The sequence below is a fragment of the Enhydra lutris genome, unplaced genomic scaffold (assembly GCF_002288905.1).
Source record: "Enhydra lutris kenyoni isolate GAN:26980312 unplaced genomic scaffold, ASM228890v2 scaffoldscaffold38, whole genome shotgun sequence".
Lineage (NCBI taxonomy): Eukaryota > Metazoa > Chordata > Mammalia > Carnivora > Mustelidae > Enhydra > Enhydra lutris.
In genome coordinates, this window is record NW_019154122.1 from 6,471,114 (window position 1) to 6,495,771 (window position 24,658).

General features: G+C 59.3%; 1 protein-coding gene across 1 annotated transcript in view; it reads left to right on the forward strand.

The window, feature by feature from the left end:
• LOC111154830 (aldehyde dehydrogenase 4 family member A1) overlaps window positions 1-21,111 on the forward strand; it is a 26,494-nt gene extending 5,383 nt beyond the window's left edge. Inside the window, exons 2-15 of the mRNA XM_022514758.1 lie at window positions 3,796-3,892; window positions 4,516-4,608; window positions 7,202-7,249; window positions 8,008-8,163; window positions 9,596-9,745; window positions 9,827-9,901; window positions 10,967-11,154; window positions 13,402-13,475; window positions 15,719-15,915; window positions 16,087-16,134; window positions 16,946-17,098; window positions 17,787-17,908; window positions 18,504-18,622; window positions 19,252-21,111. Of these exons, the coding sequence (XP_022370466.1) occupies window positions 3,796-3,892; window positions 4,516-4,608; window positions 7,202-7,249; window positions 8,008-8,163; window positions 9,596-9,745; window positions 9,827-9,901; window positions 10,967-11,154; window positions 13,402-13,475; window positions 15,719-15,915; window positions 16,087-16,134; window positions 16,946-17,098; window positions 17,787-17,908; window positions 18,504-18,622; window positions 19,252-19,364 (1,633 nt within the window). The 3' untranslated portion in view covers window positions 19,365-21,111. The remainder of the gene's footprint in view (window positions 1-3,795; window positions 3,893-4,515; window positions 4,609-7,201; window positions 7,250-8,007; window positions 8,164-9,595; window positions 9,746-9,826; window positions 9,902-10,966; window positions 11,155-13,401; window positions 13,476-15,718; window positions 15,916-16,086; window positions 16,135-16,945; window positions 17,099-17,786; window positions 17,909-18,503; window positions 18,623-19,251) is intronic.
• Window positions 21,112-24,658: the final 3,547 nt, after the last annotated feature.

A 24,658-nucleotide genomic window follows, 5' to 3' on the forward strand; every position in this document is an offset into this window, starting at 1 on the left:
CCAGGTCTCTTTCTCCTGCATTCGGAGCTGGATTCAGGAGATAATCACTTGGTGTCTTGCCAGGCCTGTTGTAAGCACTTAATATGTATTCCTTGATATTTCTGGGGCACTAAAGTTCTGGGGCAATAAAGCTTGGCCTGAATCTGCCTGGGCCCTGCACTTTCTCTCTGCTCACCGCCCCTTATCTCCACGATAAGGAGGATTGGCCTTATCAGGTCCCAGATAACAGCTGGGAAAGTCTGGAAGCTGAATGAAGCAAGGGTAGTTTCCTTTCTCCTCCTCTCCTTGTGCTTGCTCACCCTGACCCCAGGCACTCGGGACCTGCATCCAGCCCCAGGTGTTAGCAGAAGAGCACTGGCCTGGGAGTCCAGGCCCCGGGGGCCTGGTGTTGTTCCAATAACACTTTGGGTGTTTCTTGTTTTTCTCTTTATCTGCCCCCCTCTTTTTTTTTTCTTGATGAGTCTGATAAAGGGTTTATCAGGGTGTTCTTTGTTTTAAAAGGTTTTTCTCCAGTGCTCCCGAGGGCCAGGTGGGGTGTCCAGGGCCAGGTGGGGTGTCCGTGGGTGAGTGGCGGGGTCGGGGTCGGGGGTGGTGGCCTGGCAGGAGCCACAGACAGGCAGAGCACTGGGCTCTGAGATGACCTGATACAGGGCCCATCCAGGCGCCAGAGGGTGGCGTCCCCAGAGGAGGGGACTCCAGAAAGACCCCCTGGTGGCCGGACCTCGGCAGACAAAGAGGGCAGGGGGGAGGGGTGATGGGAAATAGGCCTGGAGGCCTCAGGAAGGATTCCAATTTTTTTGTTGGAGAAGAGATGAGAAGCCACCAAGTAGGCAAGTTTCATTGGTGGTATCCAAGCTATCTCTGCGCCCTCGAGATGTGCAATCAATGTGTGCACATGAGTAAGGAATGAGTCCTGCCTGGAAGGGCCTCAAGCAGACCCTCGCAGAGGCTCCTGGTTCTGTGAGTGATTCTTCTCTGCCTCTCCAGAGCCCAGGGAAGAGCTCGTGCTCATCCCACATGGCCCATGAGCCAAAACAAAAGGTGGGGGGGGGGGTTGGTTTTGTCAGGTGTCCTCGGGTTATGTTTGGCTTCAGATTTGACTCAGGCTCATCTCTGATTTCTGTTCCCCACATTCGGACTGATGAGCAGCTGGGCTGGGGCTTGGAGACTTTCCAGGCAGAGGGGAAGCCAGTGGGGAGTGTGATGATCCTGTGGTCACAGTGGGCCTCGGCCCTAGGGAAGGTAGAGAAGGAGAGAATGCAGGATTTCTGCTTCTGACACTGCCTGGGAGGGAGCGGGATTCCCTGGTAGCTGCTACATTTTAGGCTGGGTGGAATGCGGTGCTAAGTTTATTCCAGCACTGTCTGGTGAGTGCCCAGGCTGGCCCGATTGTTGTGACCTGGGGGGTGTCTGAGAACCATCTTGCCCTTGAACACCTGGCCTGGTGCGGTAACGTTCTGGATGTGTGTATGTATACATACGTATACGTATATAGGTACACATCTGTGAGACACATCTAAGAAGACAGTATTCTTAGAAGTACAGAGCCCGAGGGGTGAGGAAAGGCGAGCACTTTTCACCTCCCAATGCCCCGGAAGCGCACACGGACTGCCCCCACTTTTCAGGTGGGCAATCAGAGACCCGCCGAGTTCGTCATAGTGGGCTGATGTCTCGGAGCCCGTGGGGGTTTTGGTCCCATAGCTGTCTGCTAACGGAGCTGGGCTTTCTGCATGCCCCGCAAGTGGGGTCCGGGCTCCAGCCCACACCCCACCTCAGCGGGCCCCCTCCTGGCTATAGCTGATTGACTGCTTGCTGGTAGTATGCTGCTGCTGGAAACTTCCAGAGGGCCCCTGGGTACATGCCACTCCCGCTTTCCTGACTGGTGTGGAGGCTCTGTTCCTCCCCAACTCTAGGTTGTGGGGGGTGGTCGGTGTGGACTTGAATTTACGGGATAAACCTGTAGCTTTGTGTGATTGTCTCCCTGGCTCCTGAGAGTAACCCAAGGGAAGGGCTGGTGGGAGCCTGGCCTAGCCCCACATTTCTAGCCGTGGTTAGGGGATGGGTGGGGCCTGAGGAATGTGACTGGCCTCTAGGGGTGGGGTGGGTGCTGCCTGGGAGGTGGGATGGGGGAGGTGGGGTGGGGGAGGAGGGAGAAGGCCTACCTCACTTAGAGCTGTTAGGCAAAATCTTGGGCAACCCGGCCCTGCCCCCTTCCCTCCTGGATCGCCCAGGGACCTCTCAGTGCTTCCTGACTCGTTTCCTGCTCGGGGCCTTTGGACTTGCTCTCCTTTGTGCCTGGAAGGCTCTTCCCAGTTCTCAGATCCCAGATGGTGCTCCGAGAGGACACCTCCCCTGAGAGGCCCTCCCTGATCACCTTGGCTGGAGCAGCCCTGCCCTTCCCCTTACTTGTTCGCTGACCCCTTGTTCTCACCGTGTTTTATTTCTTTGCCGTGGTCCGCACTGGAGGTCAGCTGCTTGGGATGAAGGATAGTTGGAAGAAAGGCGGGTAGGAATGGGAGGGGTCCTCCCACCCTAAGAGGAAACTACCCTTAAAAGGATTTTACACCACCCTGAGGGGGCCCTCCATCCTTTCCCCACCGGTGATAGGTAGAGGACAAGAAACTGATTGGATGATAGGCTCAGGGAGTGTTAATCACATTAAAACAGACACCCTGCTAGTAGGCAGGGTAAAAACAGCTGGACTTAGAAACTGGTGGTACCCCTCTCAGTCCCCTCCCTCCTCTGGAGCTTTGTGCATCTCTTTACTATCATGTCGTTAACCTTGCTTTGCTGCCACCACTGCCGGTCCACCTCCTCATTCTTCGAAGCCGGGGCACCGAGGGGAAAGAAATTCTGCAGCCCATGCGGCCTGAGGCCTTGGTGTCACGGTCACTGCTCTGTCCCCCATGTCTACAGCAGTGTCAGGCATAGCAGATACCCAGGAACCTTCTAGAATGAATGAAAGACCAGTCCTGATGGCCCCTGCTTTCCTGTCCTTCCTCCAGGCCTTCCAGACTGGGTCCATGAGCCTCCAGACCCCTTCCCAGGGAGAAGGGATAAAAAGTGCCCCCCAGCACTCACTGCCCAAGTGACACAGAGGCCTGGAGGACCCACCCGTTAGTGAGGTCCTAAGGTTCAAGACGGAACAAGGTTTCCGGGATGACGAGCTCTTGAAACTCAGGACCCTGGCATCAGACCCTGAACCCTGATAGCCACCCTCCCCATGGCTGCCAGCTGAGCTCAGGGCACTCCTCCAAGGTCCTGGCCCACATCTTGAATGTTCCTGCCCATGGGAGCTCAGCTCTTGGTGCCAAGGGAATCCCAGCTGGGTCCCATTCTGATGGGCTGAGCTCTGGAACAGGCTGCCTTTTCAGCCCAGAGAAAGCAGTCAGTCACTTGGGGCCCCGTGGGATAAGGGCTGCATTGTGGGGAAGGAACGGCAGAGTCCACCGTCTCTCCATGTACAAAACACTTAGAAGTAGTTTTGTGTTGACTGAACTTAAGCTTCAAACGGCCTTGTGGGTTCATAGGATGGTCCTCACTTAGTCGATATAGAAACCAGCCCCGAGGAGTCAGGTCTCACACACCTGAGGATGCACAGGGGCAGGTCTGGGCCTGGAACTTGGATTTTGGACCCCAGGGCTAGTTCTTGCCCCCCAGTTCTATATTTGCTCTGGATTTCAGGATTCTGGGCCAACCCAGAACATTGCCCTCCCCTACTGGAGATAGAGGAGCTGGGTCTGGTGGCGGCCACCACTGACCTGTCTGCCTCTGTTTCCTGCCCTTGGACCCCAGGCTATGGTGGAAGCACACGTCGTCCTCCCCGAAGGTGGCCAACGAGCCGGTCTTGGCATTCACGCGGGGCAGCCCGGAGCGAGATGCGCTACAAAAGGTAATGGCCAGTGGGGGCAGGGGCACCCAGTGGGAGTAGGGGGTGGCGTGAGGACAGCCTCCAGCAGCGCCCCCAGGATGCCTCTCTGTGCCTACAGCCCTCACCCGCTGATGTGCCTGCCTCCAGCCTTGGAAGGAGACCAGATCAGGGACGGCCGTGCGTCTGGAGGACGGGAGAGGCTGGAGACAGCAGCGGGGGAGGGGGCTGGCAAGCCAGGCCACTTTGGGGTCCGGACACTTTTGGGGCTCCCTCCAGGTTAGGGGTGGTAAGCCCACAGACATTTGTTTTCTGCTTACAAACATTGTCCCGTTAATTGCCAGCATTTTAAAAATCGTGAGGTGTCATGTACGTTTCAGATGCGGGGTTTTCTTTTCTGTTTATAATTCGAGGCCCTGGCAGCACTGGCCTCCCCTCCAGCAGGACAGGAAATGACAGTGGAGGGGGGTTCTGAGTCCTGCTGCCCCCCTGAGCAGAGCAGATGCTCTCTGGCCTCAGAGCCCGGCCCCTCAGTATTTCTGTTCCCGCCTGGGGGATCTGTGTTTGCAGGCTCTGCCCCCTGGGGTTTTTAGGTGGGGCAGAGAGCGGGGAGGAGATACCCAACCCCTCAGTTGTCCCCTCTGCAGGCCTTGAAGGACCTGAAGGGCCGGACGGAAGCCATTCCATGTGTGGTGGGGGACGAAGAGGTGTGGACGTCAGATGTGCGGTACCAGGTGTCGGTGAGTCCTGTGGGCGGCGGGGCTCAGTTTCTCCCCGAACCTGGGGTCCTGTCTCTCGGGCAGCAGATCACACGGGCATCTCTGCCCGCAGAGTTTATAGTCCGTTCCCTGATTTTGAGTTCTGAGCGCCAGTATAAAACCTCCAAAAGTAGTCTTGGGGGTCTTGTCATGAAAGATTCCGACTTCACACCAGTCAAGAGGGAGTTAAAACGGTGATGGCCACCGGCTTTGCCGTCTCTTTAGAAAGGTGGACCCATTGGCCACCTAAAGGGTGGAGAGAAAGGGCAGAATGGCAGAATTGAAGATAATCTTTCCAGAGAATCCGACAGTCTCCAAAGCCCTGCCCTCTATTTTGGAACTGCTGCTCTCGGGGAAGATAAGCTCCTCTGAGGCGAGCCCCCAGGGCGTGGACCCGTTGTCTGGCCAGGTGTCCCCTCCTCCTAAAAGCCCTCCAGCTGGAGCCACACTCCTACAGACACATCTGAGAGGTCCTGCCCATATGCAGGGGCTCCTCTCTCGGTCCTTGCCACTTCTCTTAGAGGGAGGAAGAGTAGGGAGTTAGCTGCCCATTTTGGAGATCAAGGCTCAGAGACACTAAATGACCCAGCTAGGGCGGCACAATTAGATCTGGAATAGGGATGATTAATCCTTGTTCTCCAGAACCACACCCTGTTGGTGTTGATTCTGGTGCATTTTCTGGGGAGGATTTGGAAGTGGCATAGTAATTCACAGTGCAGTAGGGTCTTCTCGCTGTGGCCTCCTGGTCATGGAATGAGAACCGTGGAGCCCTGGGTGCAGGAGACAGCCTGGACTTGCCTTGATGCCTCCTGGTAATCGCAGGGAAGCCAGCACGTCACTTACACTAGTCAGAGTATTCTTTTTTTTTTTTTTAAAGATTTTATTTATTTATTTGACAGAAATCACAAGTAGGCAGAGAAGCAGGCAGAGAGAGAGGAGGAAGCAGGCTCCCCGCTGAGCAGAGAGCCCGATGCGGGGCTCGAACCCAGGACCTGGGATCATGACCTGAGCCGAAGGCAGCGGCTCAACCCACTGAGCCACCCAGGCGCCCCTAGTCAGAGTATTCTTGAAATAAACTCCAGCTGCACCTTGGGAGTAGTGCAGCCCTTCCCCATAGGGGGCCCGGAGAGAAATTGCTCCCGAGGGCGTCAGAAGGATGAACACTGCCTGAGTCTCAGCTCATGTCCAAAGGATGCTTTTTGCACTCTGTCATTCCGTGCAGGCCAGAGCGCCCACTGCTGGGTCAGCAACCAGAGGGCACATCACCCGGAGCCCTGGGAGCACAGCCCCGCATCACACAGGTCACCCGGTCCCTCAGCACTGTGCCACCTGCCAGCTAGGATTCCGATAACCCTCTGGGCGGGCACTTACATTCTCATGGCCTGTGGTGCCTCACTGACCTGGCCACGTGGAAACTGGGGGAGCCTAGGCATGGGAGGCAGTGGCTGGCACGTGGCTGCTGGCGTCGGGGAGCTGCCGTCCACGGGGATGTGCTGGGTCGAAGGGCCGGGGTCCGAGCTGCCGCCTCAGGCCCTGAGCATCACAAGCCAGACTCAGGTGCGGACAGGATACAGGTGACTCTGCTGGTGGTTGGAATGAGGGGCAAAGGGCCACTTTGTCCTGAACCCTAGACCAGCACCACCCAATAGACTATTCTGCAGTTCCGATGACCTGTATCTACATGCTGTCCCACTACCGCGGCCACGGGCCGTGCGTGGCCGTCCAGCCCGTGGAATGTGGCAGGTGTGGCCGAGGAACGGGGTTGAAATGTCAGCAGGCACATGGCTTGTGGCTGCCGTGTTAGAAAGGAAAGCTGCAAACAGCCCGTTGGCAGACTGCTGGGTGGCAAAAGTGTTGAACTGTTGTGGAAAGAAGGGAAATTTTTCCCTGTCTTGTTGCTCATGCTAGCGTCTGGCGCTGTTGGGTTCTGTTTGTAAATGTTTGTGGAGGGTCTTTTTGATGAGTATATTTGGGTCCCATGCCAGGGGCTAGAGAAGTGGTTGGTCTGTCCCCTAGGCACTCAGGGGGATGGCAGAAATCCTGAGCAGGTCTCAACTCCCATGCATCATGTGGGGCCTCTCAGGGGACAGTGCTCACACCTGAGCCCCAGTCGCGAGCCACACCCGCTCTGGCGGCGTTTTCACCTGTGAACCCACTTGGCCCTACTCCCCATGCTGTGAGTCGGGGCGGGGGTGGGGTGGGGAGTGTCCCCATTTCCCACAGGGGGAGACGTGGAAAGGGGAACTCACTTTACTCTGGCCTTCAGCTAGTAGGTGGCAGAGCTGGATGTGAACCCGTGTCTGTCTGGCCACGAAGTCCACACTTTCCCTGAAAGACTGTGTGGTCCACGCCTTTCTCCGGGACTGTGACCCTTCCAGAGCAGGGATGGACTTACTCACCGAGCCGCAGGTGCTCTGTAACCCTTAGTCAGAGAGACGGATGTGGGGATCGGAGGGGAGAGGGCGAGGGTGCTGAGGGCTGTTGCCTGGTAGGTGAGCTCTGTGCCCGGCCATGTCCCCACCTGTCCTGGCATCTCCCAACTGGGCAGTGACCTCGCTCTCCTCTCATCTGGCAGCCCTTCAACCATGGACACAAGGTGGCCAAGTTCTGCTATGCAGACAAGGTAAGGCCCTGGCGACTTCGGGTTGGGCTGCTGGCCCGGAGGCAGGCTTCAGTGTCTGCTTCCCTCTGTGGCCGTGGTGGGCGGAGTCTTTCACAGCCCCGCCCGCCTGGGGTTCATTCGAGCCAGATGAGAGCTGCATGGGCCGGGGCTGACATTCCCCGACATGCCTATGGCCGTGAGGCAGCCTGGTTTCCAAGGGGCGTAGATTCTGCAAGGCTGAGTCAGGGACATTGGAAACACCAAGGATGGGAAGGTAGAGGGTCGGCATCATGGGGGGCAGTGAGAGGGGTTGGGGTGCCCTGTGGCAGGGGGTCTAGGAGCTGGCCTCATGGGGCAGCGAGAGCATGCTGGTGTCAGGTTGGAAGTCTCAGGCTATGGTTCTGTGCACCTGACCTTGAGGGCTAGAGGCTCTGGCTGGTGGACTTGGGGGCCCTGGGAAGAAGCTGAGGCCCTAAGGAGCCCACAAGAGAAAGCAGAGCTAGCTTATCAGCTGGGGGACTTGCTGCCGAGTCTCCTGGCATGCAGACCTTCCTGGCGGGTCCCTCAGACCTCCAGATGGCTGCAGGAAAGGCCTAGAGCCTGGGGTGGGCTGGCAGGTGGGACACTGTTTGCTACTGTGTATGTGGGGGCAGGGGGAGCACTGAGGCTAAGGGATCCACGGGTCGCTGGGTGGAGGGTGACCTCTAGTCTCCCTTGCCCGTTCCCCTGGGGCCCTTGCTGCTGTGGGAGACAGCCCTGAACCTGTTCCTCTTCATTAGGGTGTACTCAACAAAGCCATTGAGGCTGCATTGGCCGCCAGGAAAGAGTGGGACCTGAAGCCCGTCGCAGACCGGGCCCAGATCTTCCTGAAGGCAGCAGACATGCTCAGTGGGCCGCGCCGGGCAGAGGTCCTTGCCAAGACCATGGTGGGACAGGTGAGGTGCCCGTGGGCACAGTCGGGGTGGGGTGGGAGGCTGTGGTCATGCACCATCCAATACAGTAGCCTTGAGCTGAGCTGCTTTGGGTGCCGGGACAAGCTCTGTGCTGGAGACCGAGAGATGTCCCGAGACCCTGTGCTGGCCTCTAGGCTTAGTCAGCCCTCCGCAACCCTCCACAGCCCTCCGAGGGGCCTTTATGACACCTCTAGCAGAGGCTCACAAACCGCCGGGGTCTCTCTGTCCGTGACAGTCATGTCCAAGTCCTGTGCTCAGGGCCCTGTTTCCGGCCCGTGCCCAGCTTGCCGGCGGCTCTGCCCGTGAGGTCACCAGTCTGGATTCAGCAAGATCCTGGACACCAGGCATCCCTTCTCCCTGCCTCTCCCTGCCGGCCCTGCCTGGCATGCTCCCTTTCTGTCCTGTGAACGCTTCCCTTCGAGCTCCTGCCCGGACATCACCTCCTCTGTGAGCCTTCCAGAATCTTCTCTGTCCGAAAGGATTCGTCCCGCTTCTGCGCTCCCATAGCGTGCCGTTCATTTGTCCGTTATAGCTCAGGTCCTGTTGGGTACAGTGAGTTCCTGTGTGCGTATCACCTCTTTACAAGCTTTTTTGGGGGAAGAAATGGAGTTAGCTGTTCTCCCTCTTCCCGGGCTCACAGCACGTCTTCCTGCAGACATAGGTCCTGAGAGATGTTTTCGGACTGCGTGCATGGGGAGCCAGGGAGAGGCACCAGCAGCTCCAAGTGGGGAAGGGAGCCTGGGTGGGGGGAGAGGATTAATTTCACTGTCCCCAGGAGGAAGCCTTAGGCTCTTGAGTCGCCTGGTCCTGGCCAGCTCCCCGCCCCCCCCCCCCCCCGCACCCCCTCCCCGCTGCCCCCCCAACCCCATCCTGTGCTGAGAGCCCCCTCTGCTGCACGGAGGTGGTATGACAGCTCCTTGCCGGCTAAGGGTCTGTCTCCTGGTTCTCAGCAGCCCCTGCAGTGGTTGTGGGCTCCGCAGTGTCCCCGGTGAGCCACACACACTCGGTGGCCAGATTAAGGTGCTTTATTGGACTAAAGTCTCAGGAGCTTCTCGGAAGTGTGGTGACCTCGCAGAACCGGGCAGGGCGTCTTAGCTGCTGTGGCTGCAGGTCCCGAGCAGGGTGGCTGTTGACAGTGACCGTGTGCCAAGGAGGGGCTGCCCTGATCCAGAAAAATCCCATTCTTGCAGCCCAGAGGTCCTCCCTGGGCCCTCCTGTCTGTCGGGAGGAATGGGCAGTGAAAGAAATGGCCGCTTTCGGGCCTCCTGCTGCTTGTTCAAATGCTCCCAGGGAAGGCACCTGCTCCCCTGGGGAGAAGAGAGCCGCCAGCACTGTGGGCGCACAGTCCGTGTTGGCAGAGGGCCGACGGGAGGCACGTCGGTCACCACTGACCCTCTGGTGGTCCTGCACGCAGGGAAAGACGGTGATCCAGGCAGAGATCGACGCGGCAGCTGAGCTCATCGACTTCTTCCGGTTCAATGCCAAGTTTGCCATGGAGCTAGAGGGCCAGCAGCCCCTCAGCGTGCCGCCCAGCACCAACAGCGTCGTGTACCGGGGACTGGAGGTACCCACAGGCGGTGGGGCGGGCAGAAACCTGCTGGAGAAAGCCAAGAGCTTGGCCCCCCCCCCCCCCCCCCCCCCCCAGGGCTTCGTGGCGGCCATCTCCCCCTTTAACTTCACGGCGATCGGCGGCAACCTGGCGGGGGCGCCGGCCTTGATGGTGAGACGATGACCTGGATGGTGAGATGGGGCTGGGCAGGCGGGCAGCTCTCCTCCCTGCCTCCGCAGACAACAGTGGCCCAGCCCCGGCTGTGGGGAGACACCCAGAAGGTGGAAGCCGTGCGGGCCCCTGGAAAGGCTTTGGGGTCTGAGACTGGTTTGGATCCCAGCTCTGCCCCATGCTGGGGAATCCCCAGGCAAGCCCCCAAACTTTTCTGAGGTGGTTTCTAACTCCTTAAAGTAGAAATCCAGTAGGAGAGCTCAGAGTACAGCGTTGTGGGGAGCATGTGTGGGACACGCACATGGGACATGTCTGGCCTGGCCTGATATGGGCTTCAGGGAAGGTTGACAGTGATGGCAGATCCCTTTCTAGTGTCTACTGTGTGCCCTACAAGTGACTTGTCAAGTCTAGGAAATGACCACACAGTAAGGATTCGGGCTTAGCTTCCAAGTCCCTGGCTCCCGTCCCCTTGTCAGGGAGAAGGTGGCTGTCACCCTCATGAACCCCCATCAAAGTGGGGGGTGATGCAGTCATGCTCTTGGAGGGTCTGGGTGGCTCATGGGGCAATAGGAGGAGGGCTGGCAGGTGGCAGGGGCCTGGGCCCCACATGGGGCAGCTGGCTGGTCTCGAGGCTGCTCCTGCCCAGGGCTGTCCTCATCCTATGCATCTGTGCATAGACAGACATGCACACACCCAGGTGCCCCCGTGTCCTCAGCCAGGACACATGCAGAGACAGCCCTGTGAGCACTTGCCTGCCATGCCCAGTGAGCGCCCAGCGACATGGAAACACCCAGAACAGACCTGCCGGAGGCGTGCTGGCAGGACCCGTCAGTACAGGCTTCCAGAAGAGGGGACCTTGGCCAGAGCGAGGGAACAGAGGGGGCAGGGTGTGGTCTCACTGGCGAGGGTGTTTGGAACACCGTGCCTGACACCTGGAACCGTGGGGACATCCTGGCCTACCGAAGGGCCTGGTGGCTCCACTTGGGGGATAGCCATGCTTCAGGGTGGAGGGGCAGTTGGGTGGTGACCCCTGCTTTGAGCGCCATTGCCGTGCCTCCCGGGCAGGGCAATGTGGTCCTGTGGAAGCCCAGCGACACTGCCATGCTGGCCAGCTATGCCGTCTACCGCATCCTCCGGGAGGCGGGCCTGCCCCCCAACATCATCCAGTTTGTGCCAGCTGACGGGCCCACGTTTGGCGACACGGTCACCAGCTCGGAGCACCTCTGCGGTATCAACTTCACAGGCAGCGTGCCGTGAGTCCGGGGCACGGTGGGCCGGGGGCATGGGGACGTTCACCAGGCGGTCTGGGAGCCAGAGGTCAGGCACAGATCATACCTACGGACTCGCTGTGTGGTCTTGGGTGGCTCACTTCACCTCTCTGAGCCTTCATTTCTTGACCTGTTCAAGAGGAACACGGTCCCGACCTCGCAGGGCGATTGTGAGGTTCCAGTGAATGATCCAAGAGGAAGAACTTCATGGGCTGGAAGCAGCCTACAGGCGTTTGGTGGTGCTGATTTTGATGCCACCTCTGTCACAGGGAAAGGCACAGAGAAGCTTGGAATGAATTGAAGGAAGCAGGAAGGCTTCTTGGAGGAGGTGGTATGTAGGCAGAGGTGATAGCCAAGCAAAGAGGCGGTAGGGAGAGTGCTGTGGGAGAGGGAACAGCACGTGCAAGGCCTCAAGGCTAAAGCTCCCGTGCTCCGGCAGCCGGTGGTGGTTCCGTGGGGCTGGAGTGTGGAGTGCCAGGGCCGCGGGAAGAGTGAGCGCAGGAAACAGTTCAGTCGTTTATTCAGTAATGATCAGGTATATACATCCGGTGAACATGTGGGCAAGTCCTGATTCTCGGAGGGTTGAGTCCCATGACTGTAAGGCCCTGTGAGCCCACAGAGGGGTCTAGACCTTATCCCGAAGGTGATTGGGAGCCACGGAAGGTTTCCCCCCAGGGTGTACATGAAGCCAGCGGCTTGTCAAGCAGAGTCTGCCGGTGGTAGTAGCTCTCTAGTTGGACCTGGCAAGTGGCCTTGTCTACTCTGACCCCTAACTGAGATGGACCAACCTTGTACAGTTGGGACGGTTTCATGCAGAAATCTTCTTGAGATTTCAGGCTGCTTTTGAGAACCTGCCCGTCTGGGCCTGCGTGTCCAGGGGGCACCCCTGGCTGGAGGTAGGGGTTTAGTGCTCTCCGATCCCTGCCAGCCTCAGTGGGCCCAGGGCCTCTGCATACATGGTCATATTTTTCCTAGTCTGGCCCCGCTGGGGCCCTGCCTTTGTAGTCTCTGTCCCAGATGATCATTCTGGCTTCTCTGTGCATAAGTCCCCAATGGCCAGAGCGGGACACCAGTGAGGAGGCCACCCCTGTCCAGGAGGGGACAGTAGAGGACTGAAACAGGGTAGAGATGGTGGGATTGAGTTTAGGTGAGCAGGTGGCAGGGAGACGAGATTGTGTGTCCATGGGATTGGATCAGTGGATGGATGGGGGTCCGTGGGGAAGTCCAGGGGCTGGGCAGAGGGGCTTCTGGAAGGTGTGGGTGGACATGACAAGTCCCATGCTGGTCACTTTGAGTGTGGGGAGGTGCCCAAGAGTGATCTGAGCGGAGATATCAAGGTCTGCACTAGGGGGTCCTTCCTGGTGACCCTGGGGACACCTGCGGAGGCTTTTGTCTCCCTTGCCCGGCCTTGGGTCCTCCTACCCCCCTTCCCAGGCTTTGCCGGGCGTGATGGCAGCATTAAAATTGCTGAGGAGGACCGTTTTCCAAAAAGGCCCCCTCTGCCAGCGTGGGCCCCACGGGTCCCTGCCTTTTAGCGGGCGGAGCAGGCCTGGCCCCCATTTGCCATGCTCTGATGAGCGGAGGGCGTAAAGGTAGGAAAGTCATAAATTAGTATTAGCTACTGTGTCACAGGCTGCCTGGTGATTAGCATTTTTATTGTTTTGTGGTGCTGAGGTTGGTCACACTTGGAGCTTGGGGAGGAGGTGGGGGCCTGCGCTCTGTCTCCCAGGACCCTCCTTGGTTCGGCCTCTGGAGCCGGGGCGCTGGGCTGGGGGCGCTACTCTCTGTGGCGTGTCTGTCCCCCGCCGGGCACCTGCAGCATGTCTGGCACTGACTGAGGCACTTGACTCCCGCTGGAGCCACCGCAGAGCAGCGTTGCCAGGTGGGAACGTTCTCTCCCCGTCCCTGAGGAGCGGCGCCATTCGAGGTTGAGTGATGAGTGCGAGGTCCCATGGCCATGAGTGTCGGAATTGGGGCCCCTGGCCTTGTCGGCCTCATCTTGGCGGCCAAGCCTACCTTTGCTCCCCGCCACGGGCCCCGAATATAGTCTGTCTCCAGCTGCCCCTGCCTACTCCGTTCCCCTTGTCCAACCCTCGCTCTGACCCCTGCCCCCACCTGCTGGGCTTTGGGGCCCCTTCCTCTAGTAGGGCCTTCTCCCCACATCCCAGGACCCTCACTGTCCCAGGGGCCTGAGCCTCACTTCCTAATCCTTGCCCTGTCCTTTGCTTTCAGCACATTCAAACACCTGTGGAAGCAGGTGGCCCAGAACCTGGACCGGTTCCGCACTTTCCCACGCCTGGCCGGAGGTGAGGGTCCCTCTCTACCCGGTGCCCTCCCTGTGGCTCCCGGGCACCCCTCCCTGACTCATGAAAGAGGAAGACGGGATGCCCCTGTGGCGGGGTGGGGGGGCAGCCCTGGAGGAGCTGAGCAGGGAAGGGCCTTAGGGGTGGAGCCTCAGCTCTGCTTGATCCTGGGGCCTGTGCCCTTGAATGTGTAGTTCATTTGTCGTTCAGCAGATGAAACGCTAAGGAGCTACGTAGGCACTCTGGACACCATTGGTGCTGTGAGGGCAAGAGACGCAGAGCCAGCCCTCAGGAGCTCGTGTTCTGTGCCAGCTAGCAGATAGTGGGCACACAGTGATGGCCAGAATCCACGGAGAGAGAGGCGGTGTGCAGAGTCCCTGGGGCTGGGTGTGGTTGCCGGAGGGGTGGTCCTTCTCAAAGAAGGAGCCTTTGAGTTGAGACCTGGACCCAGAGAGGAAGCCAGCCTCACAAAGATCTGGGGAGGCCGAGCTGTTGAGCGGGCCCTGGCGCTGTGCAGTAGAGCTTCATACGGTGATGGGAAAGTTCCATGTCCATGCGGTCTGGGCGGGGGCCCACAGGTGCCTGTTGAGCGCTTGACAGGCGCCTGGTATGACCAAGGAAGTGAACAGCTTGTTCTGCTTCGTTTAAATTAGCGTGAATATAAATGGCTACATACATCTGGCAGTGGCCACTTACTGGGATCGAGGCAGAGGGATCTGCTGGTGCGGAGGCTAGGGGGTGGGAATGAGGCCAGTGTAAGTGGCATAGGGAGGCAGGGGGCCAGCAGGACAGGGGCCCGAGAGCTCAGCATGGCTGGAGCTTACAGCAATACTACAAATGTTCCCACAAAGAAACACCCACATGGTTGAGGAGATTTCTGTGTAGAAGCAACAGAGTCCTTCGCTGCAGGACTTCTTGGAGCCTTTAATGCTTTTAAAGGTATGACGTTTCTCTAGGAGTCAGGACTGATACGTGTTTCCCAGACTCTCTGGCTCACAGAACCCCATTTTTGTGGAGGCTCCCATGGACCAGGATTTTTTGGGGGAAAGGGCTGAGTCCCTGAGAGAGGGCTGTCCAGGGTCCCATAGCACAGCAGCCACAGAGCAGGGACTGGTGGTTCAGCATTCCTGCTGCAATGGATGAAGTGAGGCCCACGGGGAAACTGGGCCCACTCCTGAGCTGGTGGGTTCTCTGATGGGGGTTCAAGGAAGGGGTGGCATCTCCACCCCAATCCACCCTTCACAAGATGGGAACAGTGTGCTGGATCTGGGTTTCTGTTCCCTGCCGCCTTCCTGCTGTGCCCCAAGGAAGGGAGACTACCACTTCTCTGCCACCTCCCAGCCTCCAGACTTAATCTCTCTGTGTCTCAGTTTTTTTTTTAAGATTTTATTGATTTATTTGACAGAGCGATCACAGGTAGGCAGAGAGGCAGGCAGAGAGAGAGGGGGAAGCAGGCTCCCTGCTGAGCAGAGAGCCTGATGTGGGCCTTGAATCCAGGACCCCGGGATCATGACCTGGACCGAAGGCAGAGGCTTAACCCACTGAGCCACCCAGGCGCCCAGTTTTCTTTTTTTTCTTAAGTTTTTATTTAAGTAATTTCTGCACCCAACATGAGGCTTGACCTCATGACCCAGAGATGAAGAGTTGCGTGCTCTTCCGACTGAGCCAGCCAGGCACTCAATTTTTTTTTGCCTTTAAAATGGGGATAAGAGGGTTGGTGTGAGGCTTTCCTGAGACAAAGCAGGAAGTGTTTTGAGCAGAGCTTGGCAGGTGATTAGTGCTTTGTGACTGGGAGCTGCTGGTCAGGGAGATGCTGGTCACTAGTGTTTCAGGGAGGGAGGAACCAGGGCCCAGGGGCTGAGAAAACAGGGATGGGGGAGGGGGTTTGGTTAGCTCCCATGAGTAGGGAAGAGGGACCAGCCCTGGAAGCTGCCGTGGAGTGGAGGAGCCTTGCCCTCTCCTCTCACCGGCCTGGGGGTCGGGAAGGGGCTGAGAAAGCGGTGTGTGCTTCTGGGAATGGATTGGCTCCTGCGAGGCTCAGATCCTGGTCCTTCTGCCCTGATGGTGGGCACACCCCTGCCCTAGCCTTGGTTTCCCCAGCCATGGGGTAGGAGATGGGTCTGGCTCACCGGCTTCCGGGGCGCTGTCCAGCTGTGACCCAGGGTTGGGGCTGCGCACACCTGTGCGCAGGTGGGATGGCGGGCCGGCCGGGGAGCCGGCTCCCCTCACACCCCCCTCCCTTGCAGAGTGTGGCGGGAAGAACTTCCACTTCGTGCACTGCTCTGCTGACGTGGACAGCGTGGTGAGCGGGACCCTGCGCTCGGCCTTCGAGTATGGCGGCCAGAAGTGCTCGGCCTGCTCCCGCCTCTACGTGCCCAGTTCGCTGTGGCCGCAGATCAAAGGGCGGCTGCTGGAGGAGCACGGCAGGATCAAAGTGGGCGACGTGAGTGGCGTCCTCCCTGCCGCAGCCCAGTGGGAGGTTGATGGGATTGGATGCTGGTGGGGTGGTGGGGAGGCGGGCCTGGGGTGCACGGGGAAGGGGCTCCCTTTGTCTCGGGCCTATGGTGACTCACTCTGACTCACTCGAGCTCCTCTGGGACCTCCCCTCCTCCAGCCGGCAGAGGATTTTGGGACCTTCTTCTCAGCCGTGATTGATGCCAAGGTAGGGGCAAGAAGCAGGTGTTCTCGGGGGGCAGACCCTGGCCCAGGTGGGAGAGGGAGTAGGAGATGTGGGGGCCTTGACGGGGGCTCACCCGGCCCCACTGCCTCAGGCAAGGCAGTCCGACGGCCGCACGGACGCCCCAACCTCGAGCTTTGAAACCTGCAGAAACATCCGTAAGCAGACAGCTTGATCCCTGTGTGCCCTGTGGCCAGGTTTGACCAGCCCCCGCTGAGTGTGGGTCCACACTCGTGCTCAGACAGGCCTGCGGGGCCGCAGCCTGTGCCCACACACTTGCGTGCGTGCATGCCCGCCCACGAACATGGATGGGCTCGGTGAGTAGGCAGGCACCTGGGTCAGCGGCAGGAGCAGACACACCCACATACATGATATACTACATATGTGCACGTGTGTGTCGTGTGTCCGTATGTATATAGATGGACGTCGTCTGCATTCATACGCGTGTGTGTGTATGTGTGTGTGTGTAACACTGGCGTGCTCATACACAGGTACTTCAGCATGAAGGCTCGTGGCCATGCACATGCCCATGTGTACATTCTTGTGTGTGTTGTGTTTCTGTAAGTGTAATTGTGGTCCACACACACACACAGACACAGACACAGACATGTATGCTTGTCTGCCCTTGTTTCTCCGTGCCTCGGCTGGACCCTGGCTTGGCCCTCTCCCCATCCCCCCATGCCAGAATTTGGGCCCTTCAGGGACAAATGTGCTGGGGTGAGCGTGTTGGGGGCCATGCTGCTGGGCACGGCCTCCCGGTCAGTCTGTGACCTCCCTTCCTCCCCACCTACCGCAGTCCTTCAGCCGCATCAAGAAATGGCTGGAACACGCCCGCTCCTCCCCCAGCCTCAGCATCCTGGCGGGGGGCAAGTGTGATGACTCCGTGGGCTACTTTGTGGAGCCCTGCATCATTGAGAGCCAGGACCCTCAGGAGCCCATCATGAAGGAAGTGAGTGGGGCGGGCAGCCGGGGGCACAGACCACAGTCTCTCCCCCGAGCCCAGCGCAATAGGGATCCTTGTGTGTGGCTTCCCGCCTGTGGTGCTACCCAGACCCACAGCTGGAGTGTGAGGTTCTGGAAAGGGAGTGTCTCCCTCCCAGTGAGAACAGAGCCAGGCCTGGCTTTCCGGCTTCCTGACCCCAAATCCAGGGTTCTGTCTTTGACACTGCAGAGCCTGGCGGCGTCCTAGCACTTCCACGAGGCCACAGTCCCCATCTTAACTCTGGGCTGGCCACAGCTGGGCCCTGGACTGAGAGGAGAGGTGATATACCCATTTTATAGATGAGAAACTGAGGCTCCGAGGGGTGAAAGCACTTGCCCAGGATGGCAGTGCAGGGCCCAGAGGACTGTGATATTGCCAGGCTGTTCCTGTGCTGCATACTGCCAGGTGTGGGTTTGGCTGGCATGGAGAAAGTATCCTGGACCTCCTGCCAGGTTGGTATGGGGTCGGCGTGGCAGGAACCGTGTGTTACTCTCCGGAGGGAGCCCAGCAGTGGGAGGCACCTGGCCCTTCTTACAGGTGCTGAGCTGTGGCCCAAGGCCGGGGAGATGGGGGAGAGGTGGAGACCAGAGCAGGGGGACTGGGAGGCCTTGGGGCTCAAGTCCAGGGCGGGTGTGACCCTGGGCTTCTGTGTCAGGAGATCTTTGGACCCGTGCTGACCGTCTACGTCTACCCGGACGAAGAGTACAAGGAGACGCTGCGGCTGGTCGACAGCACCACCAGCTACGGCCTCACGGGGGCAGTGTTCGCCAAGGATAAGTGAGTGGCCACCGCCCTTCTGCTCTTGGCCTGGTGTCCTGCCCCATCCCGTCTCGCGACCATCCTCCTGGATGAGGATCCTAGTCCTAATGCCGTCCCTTCCCCTCACTTCAGCCCCAACCAGCAAGCAGGTGGGCCTCCCAAGCACGGGGATACGGGCACCTGGGCTCTTTACTGAGATGCATATTTTGGAGTCCCAGAAGGCACCTGCCGAGGTATCTTTGAGCCCGGAGGCCATGATGCTAAACCCTTGGCTTTCCCTTCCTCCGTGCACTAGCTGCTGCCCCCTCTGCCTCGAGATCACGGAGATGAGATTGGGACCTGGGGGTGGGGGGTCTTGGGGGGTTCCTCCAGCTCCCCGGGGCAGAGGAGGGGACAGGAAAATGGGACCAGGATGGGCCACTCAGAGGCTCTCAGACCCTGCCCAAGGGGTCTAGAGCCCCGTGGCCAGATCCTGTCAGCTGGGCAGCTGGTATGGGCTGGGCCGGTCCCCATCAGCTGGGATCCACTGCGGGCTGGGCTGGTTGGTGGCGGTCAGACCTGGGGCGGGGGGCAGGCGAGCCGGCTCCCCTCTGACCACTGCCCTGCCGTGTAGGGATGTTGTTCAGGAGGCCACAACGTTGCTGAGGAACACAGCCGGCAACTTCTACATCAATGACAAGTCCACTGGCTCGGTGGTGGGCCAGCAGCCCTTTGGGGGGGCCCGAGCCTCTGGTGAGTGGGTCCCTCCTCTGCAAAGGAGGGGCAAGTTCTGTCAGGAGACTCTTCAGCCCTCACGTCAGGAGTGTTAAGAGTAATAGCCAACACTGTGGGCCGGAGCTAAGGAAGGTAGTTCTTCCCATTTGACAGAGGGGTAAACTGAGGCACCAGGAGGTAAAGTGACTTGCTCAGAGGCACCTGGCTGGGAAGTGGCAGAGCTGGCATTTTGGTTCCAGGACCCACGCCTTTTACCACTGTACTCCAGGTCACCTCAGTGCAAGTCTGTTCTGTTTACAAACGGGGAAACCGAGGTTCAGAGTGGGGCGGTGGCTCATGTTAGGTCCCAGCTGCCTTGGCGCAGAGCCAGGGCCAGACCCAGGGCTCCTGGCTCCCAGTGGAGCATGTTCTTCATGGTGATCCCGGACACCCCCTTGCAGGCAGGGCACATGGCCCCAGGGAGCGTGGGTCCTGCCTCCCCTGGCCTCACTCAGGAGCCCTGCCCTCGTGGACTCGTTTAGTTTCTGTTGAGCTGCATATTGCCATTGCTGGTGCCCGGTTAGTCGGTCAGCTCTACCCACTCCCTTTCCCTTCGGCCCGGGGCTGCCGTATCTTTTCGGAGGCAAGCAGAGCTGTCTTTTCCACAGGAACCAATGACAAGCCAGGGGGGCCTCACTACGTGCTGCGGTGGACGTCGCCCCAGGTCATCAAGGAGACCCACGAGCCCCTGGGGGATTGGCGCTACGCCTACATGCAGTGAGCCCCACCCGGTGCCTCTGCTGTGTGTCCACCTGTCTGTCCGGACAACCCACCTCAGAGCCCTCGCCCCGCTCCGGCCCCTTTGACCTGCTCCCCGTGGGACTGCCCCCTTTCCCCGACTGGGCTTTATCCTGGCCTGTCCCACACCCCTCAGGGGCAGGTGCCAGCTCTGATTTGAGACCTGCTGGAGGGGAATGGGGCTACCGCCCCTTCTCTCACGGCTGTCCTGGAGATTCTGTCTGGCACGTTCTCTGCCTGTCTTCTTTCTCTGCACTGTGGCCCAGTGGCTCAGGCACCTGGGGAATGGCAGTAGAGTGCCTTCCAGGATCCCTTAAGGACCAGGGGGCAGCTCTGGGCCCCTTGGTGAAGTTGAGCATCCACAGAGACTCCTGGCCTTGGCCTTGGCTCCTCCAGGGCTCCAGGATTAGCTATGACCCAGGGTGGCTGCAGGGCATGGGGGCACCAGCTTGCCTGACCCTCCCTGGTCTGGGCTGCCCACCTTCCTCCCCAGCGGTTGGCCCATGCCCACCTGGGCCAGTGGGTACCTGGGCCTGATCTGGTGCCTTAGACACCTCTGTGCCTTTGTCCAGGGCACCCATGTTCTCTGGAGGCCCATGTGACTCCTGGCAGTCTCTCTGTGTGGGCTTGCGGGGCTAGCAGAGGCTCTCTGTTGAGGTACAGGATTTGGTGGGCCTTCCTATTTGGGCTGTGGTTTCGTAAAACCCTGGGGGGCCTTCATGCCAACTCAGCTTGCCGTTGGCTCACAGCTCCCACCTGTGTGGGCCCAGGGCTTCCTGCAGGAGCTCGGTCCCCACCAGCTATGGTAGAACAGGCCTGGGGAGACTGCTCCCACCTTCTCCCAGCCTCAAGAACTAGCCTTGGGTTCCTGTCCAGCCCAGGCTGAGGATGGCCCCGTAGAACCTTCCCTCCCTGGCACAGAAGTGGCTCTGTGTGGACTAGCCTCCAGGCGGCCCAATCTTCGACAGAGCCAGCTGGGGGACACTCAGAATTGGATTGAATTGGGGGACATTGAATTGGATTGCAGGGGGCTGGGGACTGATAAGGGGTGACTTCAGAGGACAGTTTTTAAGGGTCCTGGTCCTTTGCCGAGGACAGCTGGCATGGGTCCCCTGTGGGGCTGTCCCCCAAGCACCGTGGTTGTACACTGTGGCTTGCAGTCTGGTGGGCATGCTGCTGGGACAGGGCGTAGTTCTGCTTCCTTCCAAGTTCCTCATGGCTGCTGGGAGAGGCTGGGGCCGTCACCTGGGGGGAGGTGCTGGAGATGGTCCTGGTTCCACAGATGTGAAATTGCGAGGTGACGGTGGGCTTCTCTCTGCAGACACCCTTGTGAATGCTTGTTACGTAGACTGCTGGTCTTTCTGGCGGGGGCTGAGGGGCTAGCTTCTCCAGACAAAGGCTGATGTGTGGGATGTATGTTGCTCCCGTGTCCTTGATGTCAGGAGTGCGGGGGCTTCGGTGTGATGGAGGAAAGGGCAGGCACTGAGGTTTGGGAATGTGGGCTGGAGGTATGAGAACTCTGGAGTTGGGTGGGTTCAAAGCCTGGCTCTCTGCCTCCAGAAAGTTGTTCAACCTCTCTGATCTGTCTCTTTCTCTGTGAGCTGGGTAATAATACACATACACATGTGCACACACGCACGCAGATTGTCGTGACGACTGAGTTAATTCACGTAATTGTTTAGAACAATGCTAAATACAGAATGAATGATTTAGCCATGTATACATTCTAACAGCCACTGTTACCGTGTTGTGATGGTTTAAGTTTATGTGAAAACTGAGCTGGGCTGTGGTGCCCAGGTAGTTAGTTAAACATTATTCTGGATATTTCAATGAAAGTGGTTTTTGGACGAGATTGACATTTAAATCGATGGACTCCCAGGTTAAAGCCATTGTCTTCTGTACTGTGGGTGGGCCTCATCTAATCAGATGAAGGCCTTCATAGAACAAAGACTGACCTCCTCCAAGCAAAAAGGAATTCTGCCAACCGACAGCCTTTGAACTCAGCTGTGACTCTTCCCTGGGCCTTCAGCCCACTGGTCTGCTCTGCCGATTTTGTACTTACCAAGCCTCCAAGATTGTGTTAGCAGTTTCCTTACAATAAGTCCATTCTGTTCGTTTTCTCTGGGGGACTTTGTTTTTTTCACAGCAGCTGGGTGGAGGACACACTGCTGTGCTCCCATTTCACAGAAGAGGAAACGGGTGCAGGGGGGTGAAGGGACTTGCCAAGGCTGTGGCCTATCGTGGGGACTCTCTGATTCCCAAACCCATTCCCTGTCCTCCCCCCAGATGTCCATACATGGCACTGACCTGCCTTGGGAAGACCTCAGCTGGCCAAATTGGGGTGGGGCGGGGAGCGGCAAGGAACCACAGCCAGCTAGCTTGTGCCCAGAATCTGTGGGTCTAAGTCCATGTGGGCCGGCTGACTTGGAGGGGGAACTGTCCTGGGCTGCCTGCAAAGGACAGAGGAAGAGCTCCTGGCCACGTGACCCCTCCCTGTCCCGGGACCCACTGATCGGGGCTGTTGGGGGCAGGATCCCAGAGCTGTGCGGAGGGATGGAGACTCTGCCCCTGGCAGCGCCCCCACCTGGCTTCCCCAGGGGCTTTGTGCCAGAGGGGGCTGCTTCACTCAGGGACATAGGGTGGCCCCAAGAGGGCCCCGGCTGGGGCTCCTGGGTGACAGAGGTGGCAGCTGCATTTATAGACGAAGGGTAGAGCTGTTAATGTTTTCCAGCAAATGGACAGACTTGCTCAAGGTCACACGGACACAGCCGAGTTGGCATTCTCTGCCTGGTCTCATCTAGCCTGACATTGACCTTACTGGCTGTTACCTGCCTTCTGTGGAAGGACTAGTAGGGGTCACATGGCTGGTTCGTAGGGGACTGGGGTTTGAGCCCCTGGGTGGGTGCCCACAGGCCCTGCTCCCTGCCCACGGCCCCTCTTCCTCTGCCTACCCCCTTACCAGGTGCCTTTGCCTCCTTTTAATGGGGACGGGGGCCTGACGCCTGGTGCCCACCCTCCTGGCATGGCCACCCCAGCCAGTGCCTGTGTCCGCAGTGACCCAAGGAGCCTCTTCATTTCCCTGCGGTGGTCGGGGGCCGCCACCAGTGTGGGCTCGGAGTGTGAACCATTTGACTGAGGCCGGATGTCCCTGCCACCGCTGGGTGCCAGCCGGGCGTGCACTCTAGGGAAATGAGCCACCTGTGCTGGCTCTCAGATGCCAGGCTGACCCAGAGCTCCTGGGCTGGGGGTGGGGGGACTCCAGGAAGAGGCAGGATGGAGACCCACTCTCTTCACAAGCTTGTGTCTTTGTTTCCATGAAGCCGCCGCGGGCGTGGTACCTGCACATGGTCTGTCAGGCCGACACGGGAAATAGCAAGAGCCACATTATGTGGCTGCAGCCCGAGCACCAGGCATTGTGCCACGTCTTCAGAGCCTCACTGCAGCCTCCGAAGGTCCATGTGCTACTCCCCTTTTGCAGACGGGGAGACCGAAGCATGGGTGGGTGAAGTAACTACACCAGCAGGACATGGTCCCGTGTCCACCCGCCAGACCTTTGCTCTTAAGTGCCGCAGCGGCGCCTGGGAGCGCACACAGCCCTGGGGTCAGGTGGGTTCGGGTTCCCGACCCGTCTTAGTGCCCCTTCCCCGCGCCTTGGCCCCCACGCCCACCCTGAGGCTTGGCACTTCTCGGGGAGCTGAGGATCACATGACACGTTCCCTACAGACTGAGGCGCTGGGTGAATAAGTGCCTGTTATCCACTCCTGCCTCCCACCTCTGTCCTGGTTTCCTGTGCCCAGGCGCCACCGAGCGTCTGTCACCGCGTCAGCCGCTCCCACCGGTTACCTGGAGCCATACGGGCCTGTGAGGGAGGCAGTGTTCTAGCCATTTCCCAGATGAGGAAACAGCCCCCGGGAAGGAAGACCCACTCAGTATGGGGCAGGGACAGAACTCTGCCTGGTGACCATACCAGCACCCCGTGGTCCCTTTGGCCTGGTCCCTTGCAGGAACCCAGCAGCTTCTGGGTGGGAACCATCCAGGGAGGGGACGGATGAGGCACGGCCGTCCCTGTGGCTCCAAGCACAAGCGGCCCACCTCCACTCTCGGGGTGCCGGCAGCCTCCCTGGAAGGTGGAACGGGGGCCACACAACCCCTAGGTGTCCGGCATACATCGGAATTCTGCCCAAGGGCTCTGCCATGTCCTTCCTCCAGGCCCCATGAGCCCAGGCAGTCACGCTCAGTCCCTGGAGCACTCAGCACAAGGGGCTGGGGCAGGGCGAGGGAGCTGAGGTCCTGTCCGGTGCCCACTCCAAGGTGCGCGTGGAGGCAGGCATCTGGAGCAGAGTGGGGCTCAGAGAGGCACGTGCCTGGGATGTTCACACAGCCAGTAAGAGGCAGAGCCAGGGTCGGCAGCCGGGCTGGGCAGATCCGAGCCCTAGGAGGGTCGTACGGAGTCCTAGAGCCCAACCTTCTATCCGGGTTAAAATTGAGAACGCCACTGACACTGTGGTTCTGGTGTTTGCTCTCGTGCACTGAGCAGATTCCTGACATGTTTGTCTCATTTACCGCCCTCACCGAGGGTGGCTATGGCCGCTTCAGAGGCAGGGAAGCGGAGAGGAGTCAGAGCCCGCCGCCTGGCCCCTGCCCCGCGCCCCCCCCACCCCCGGGCTGGGCTGGGCCCATAGAGGCACGGGAACAGGACCACCCCCTTCCCCATTCCAGCCCTTTCTCCTCCTGGCAAGAGCTTCCTGAGGCTTCCTCCCCGGGCTCAACGTCCTCGTTCCTTCATCTGCTCCCGTGGGACACGGTTTCTGCTTCTTCCTCCACCCCGTGGCCTCTCCAGGGGCCACACCATCTGCTCGATCTACTTTTGCCTTTGAAACGTCTCTCAGAGGAGTGACTGATAAGGCTGAGGTCCCTGGGAACTGGCCTGAGGCTCCCCTGCCCAGGGACCCTCTCCCGGGCTGTCTATGAACCAGGCTGGCTGGGGCCACCCGTCCGCCAGACCTTCCCAGGGGCGGAGGTCCTGCCCATTGCGTCCCCCACTGAGCTAGGTTTCCAGCTGCCCAATTTTGTCCTGGAGGAGGCGGCATAGGCAGGAAAGAAAGAGAAGGAAAATGCTGGGAGAGGGGGTGGGAGGCGGTTGGGGGGTACAGAGCAGTAAGGGGAACCATGCAAATCTGTAGAAAGATTGGAGGGTCAGGTGGAGGGGAAGAGCTGAGGCAGCCCCCCAGTCACTGGTGTCAGGCCTCTCTTCGGGGAGGCCCCTGTGCTCCATCC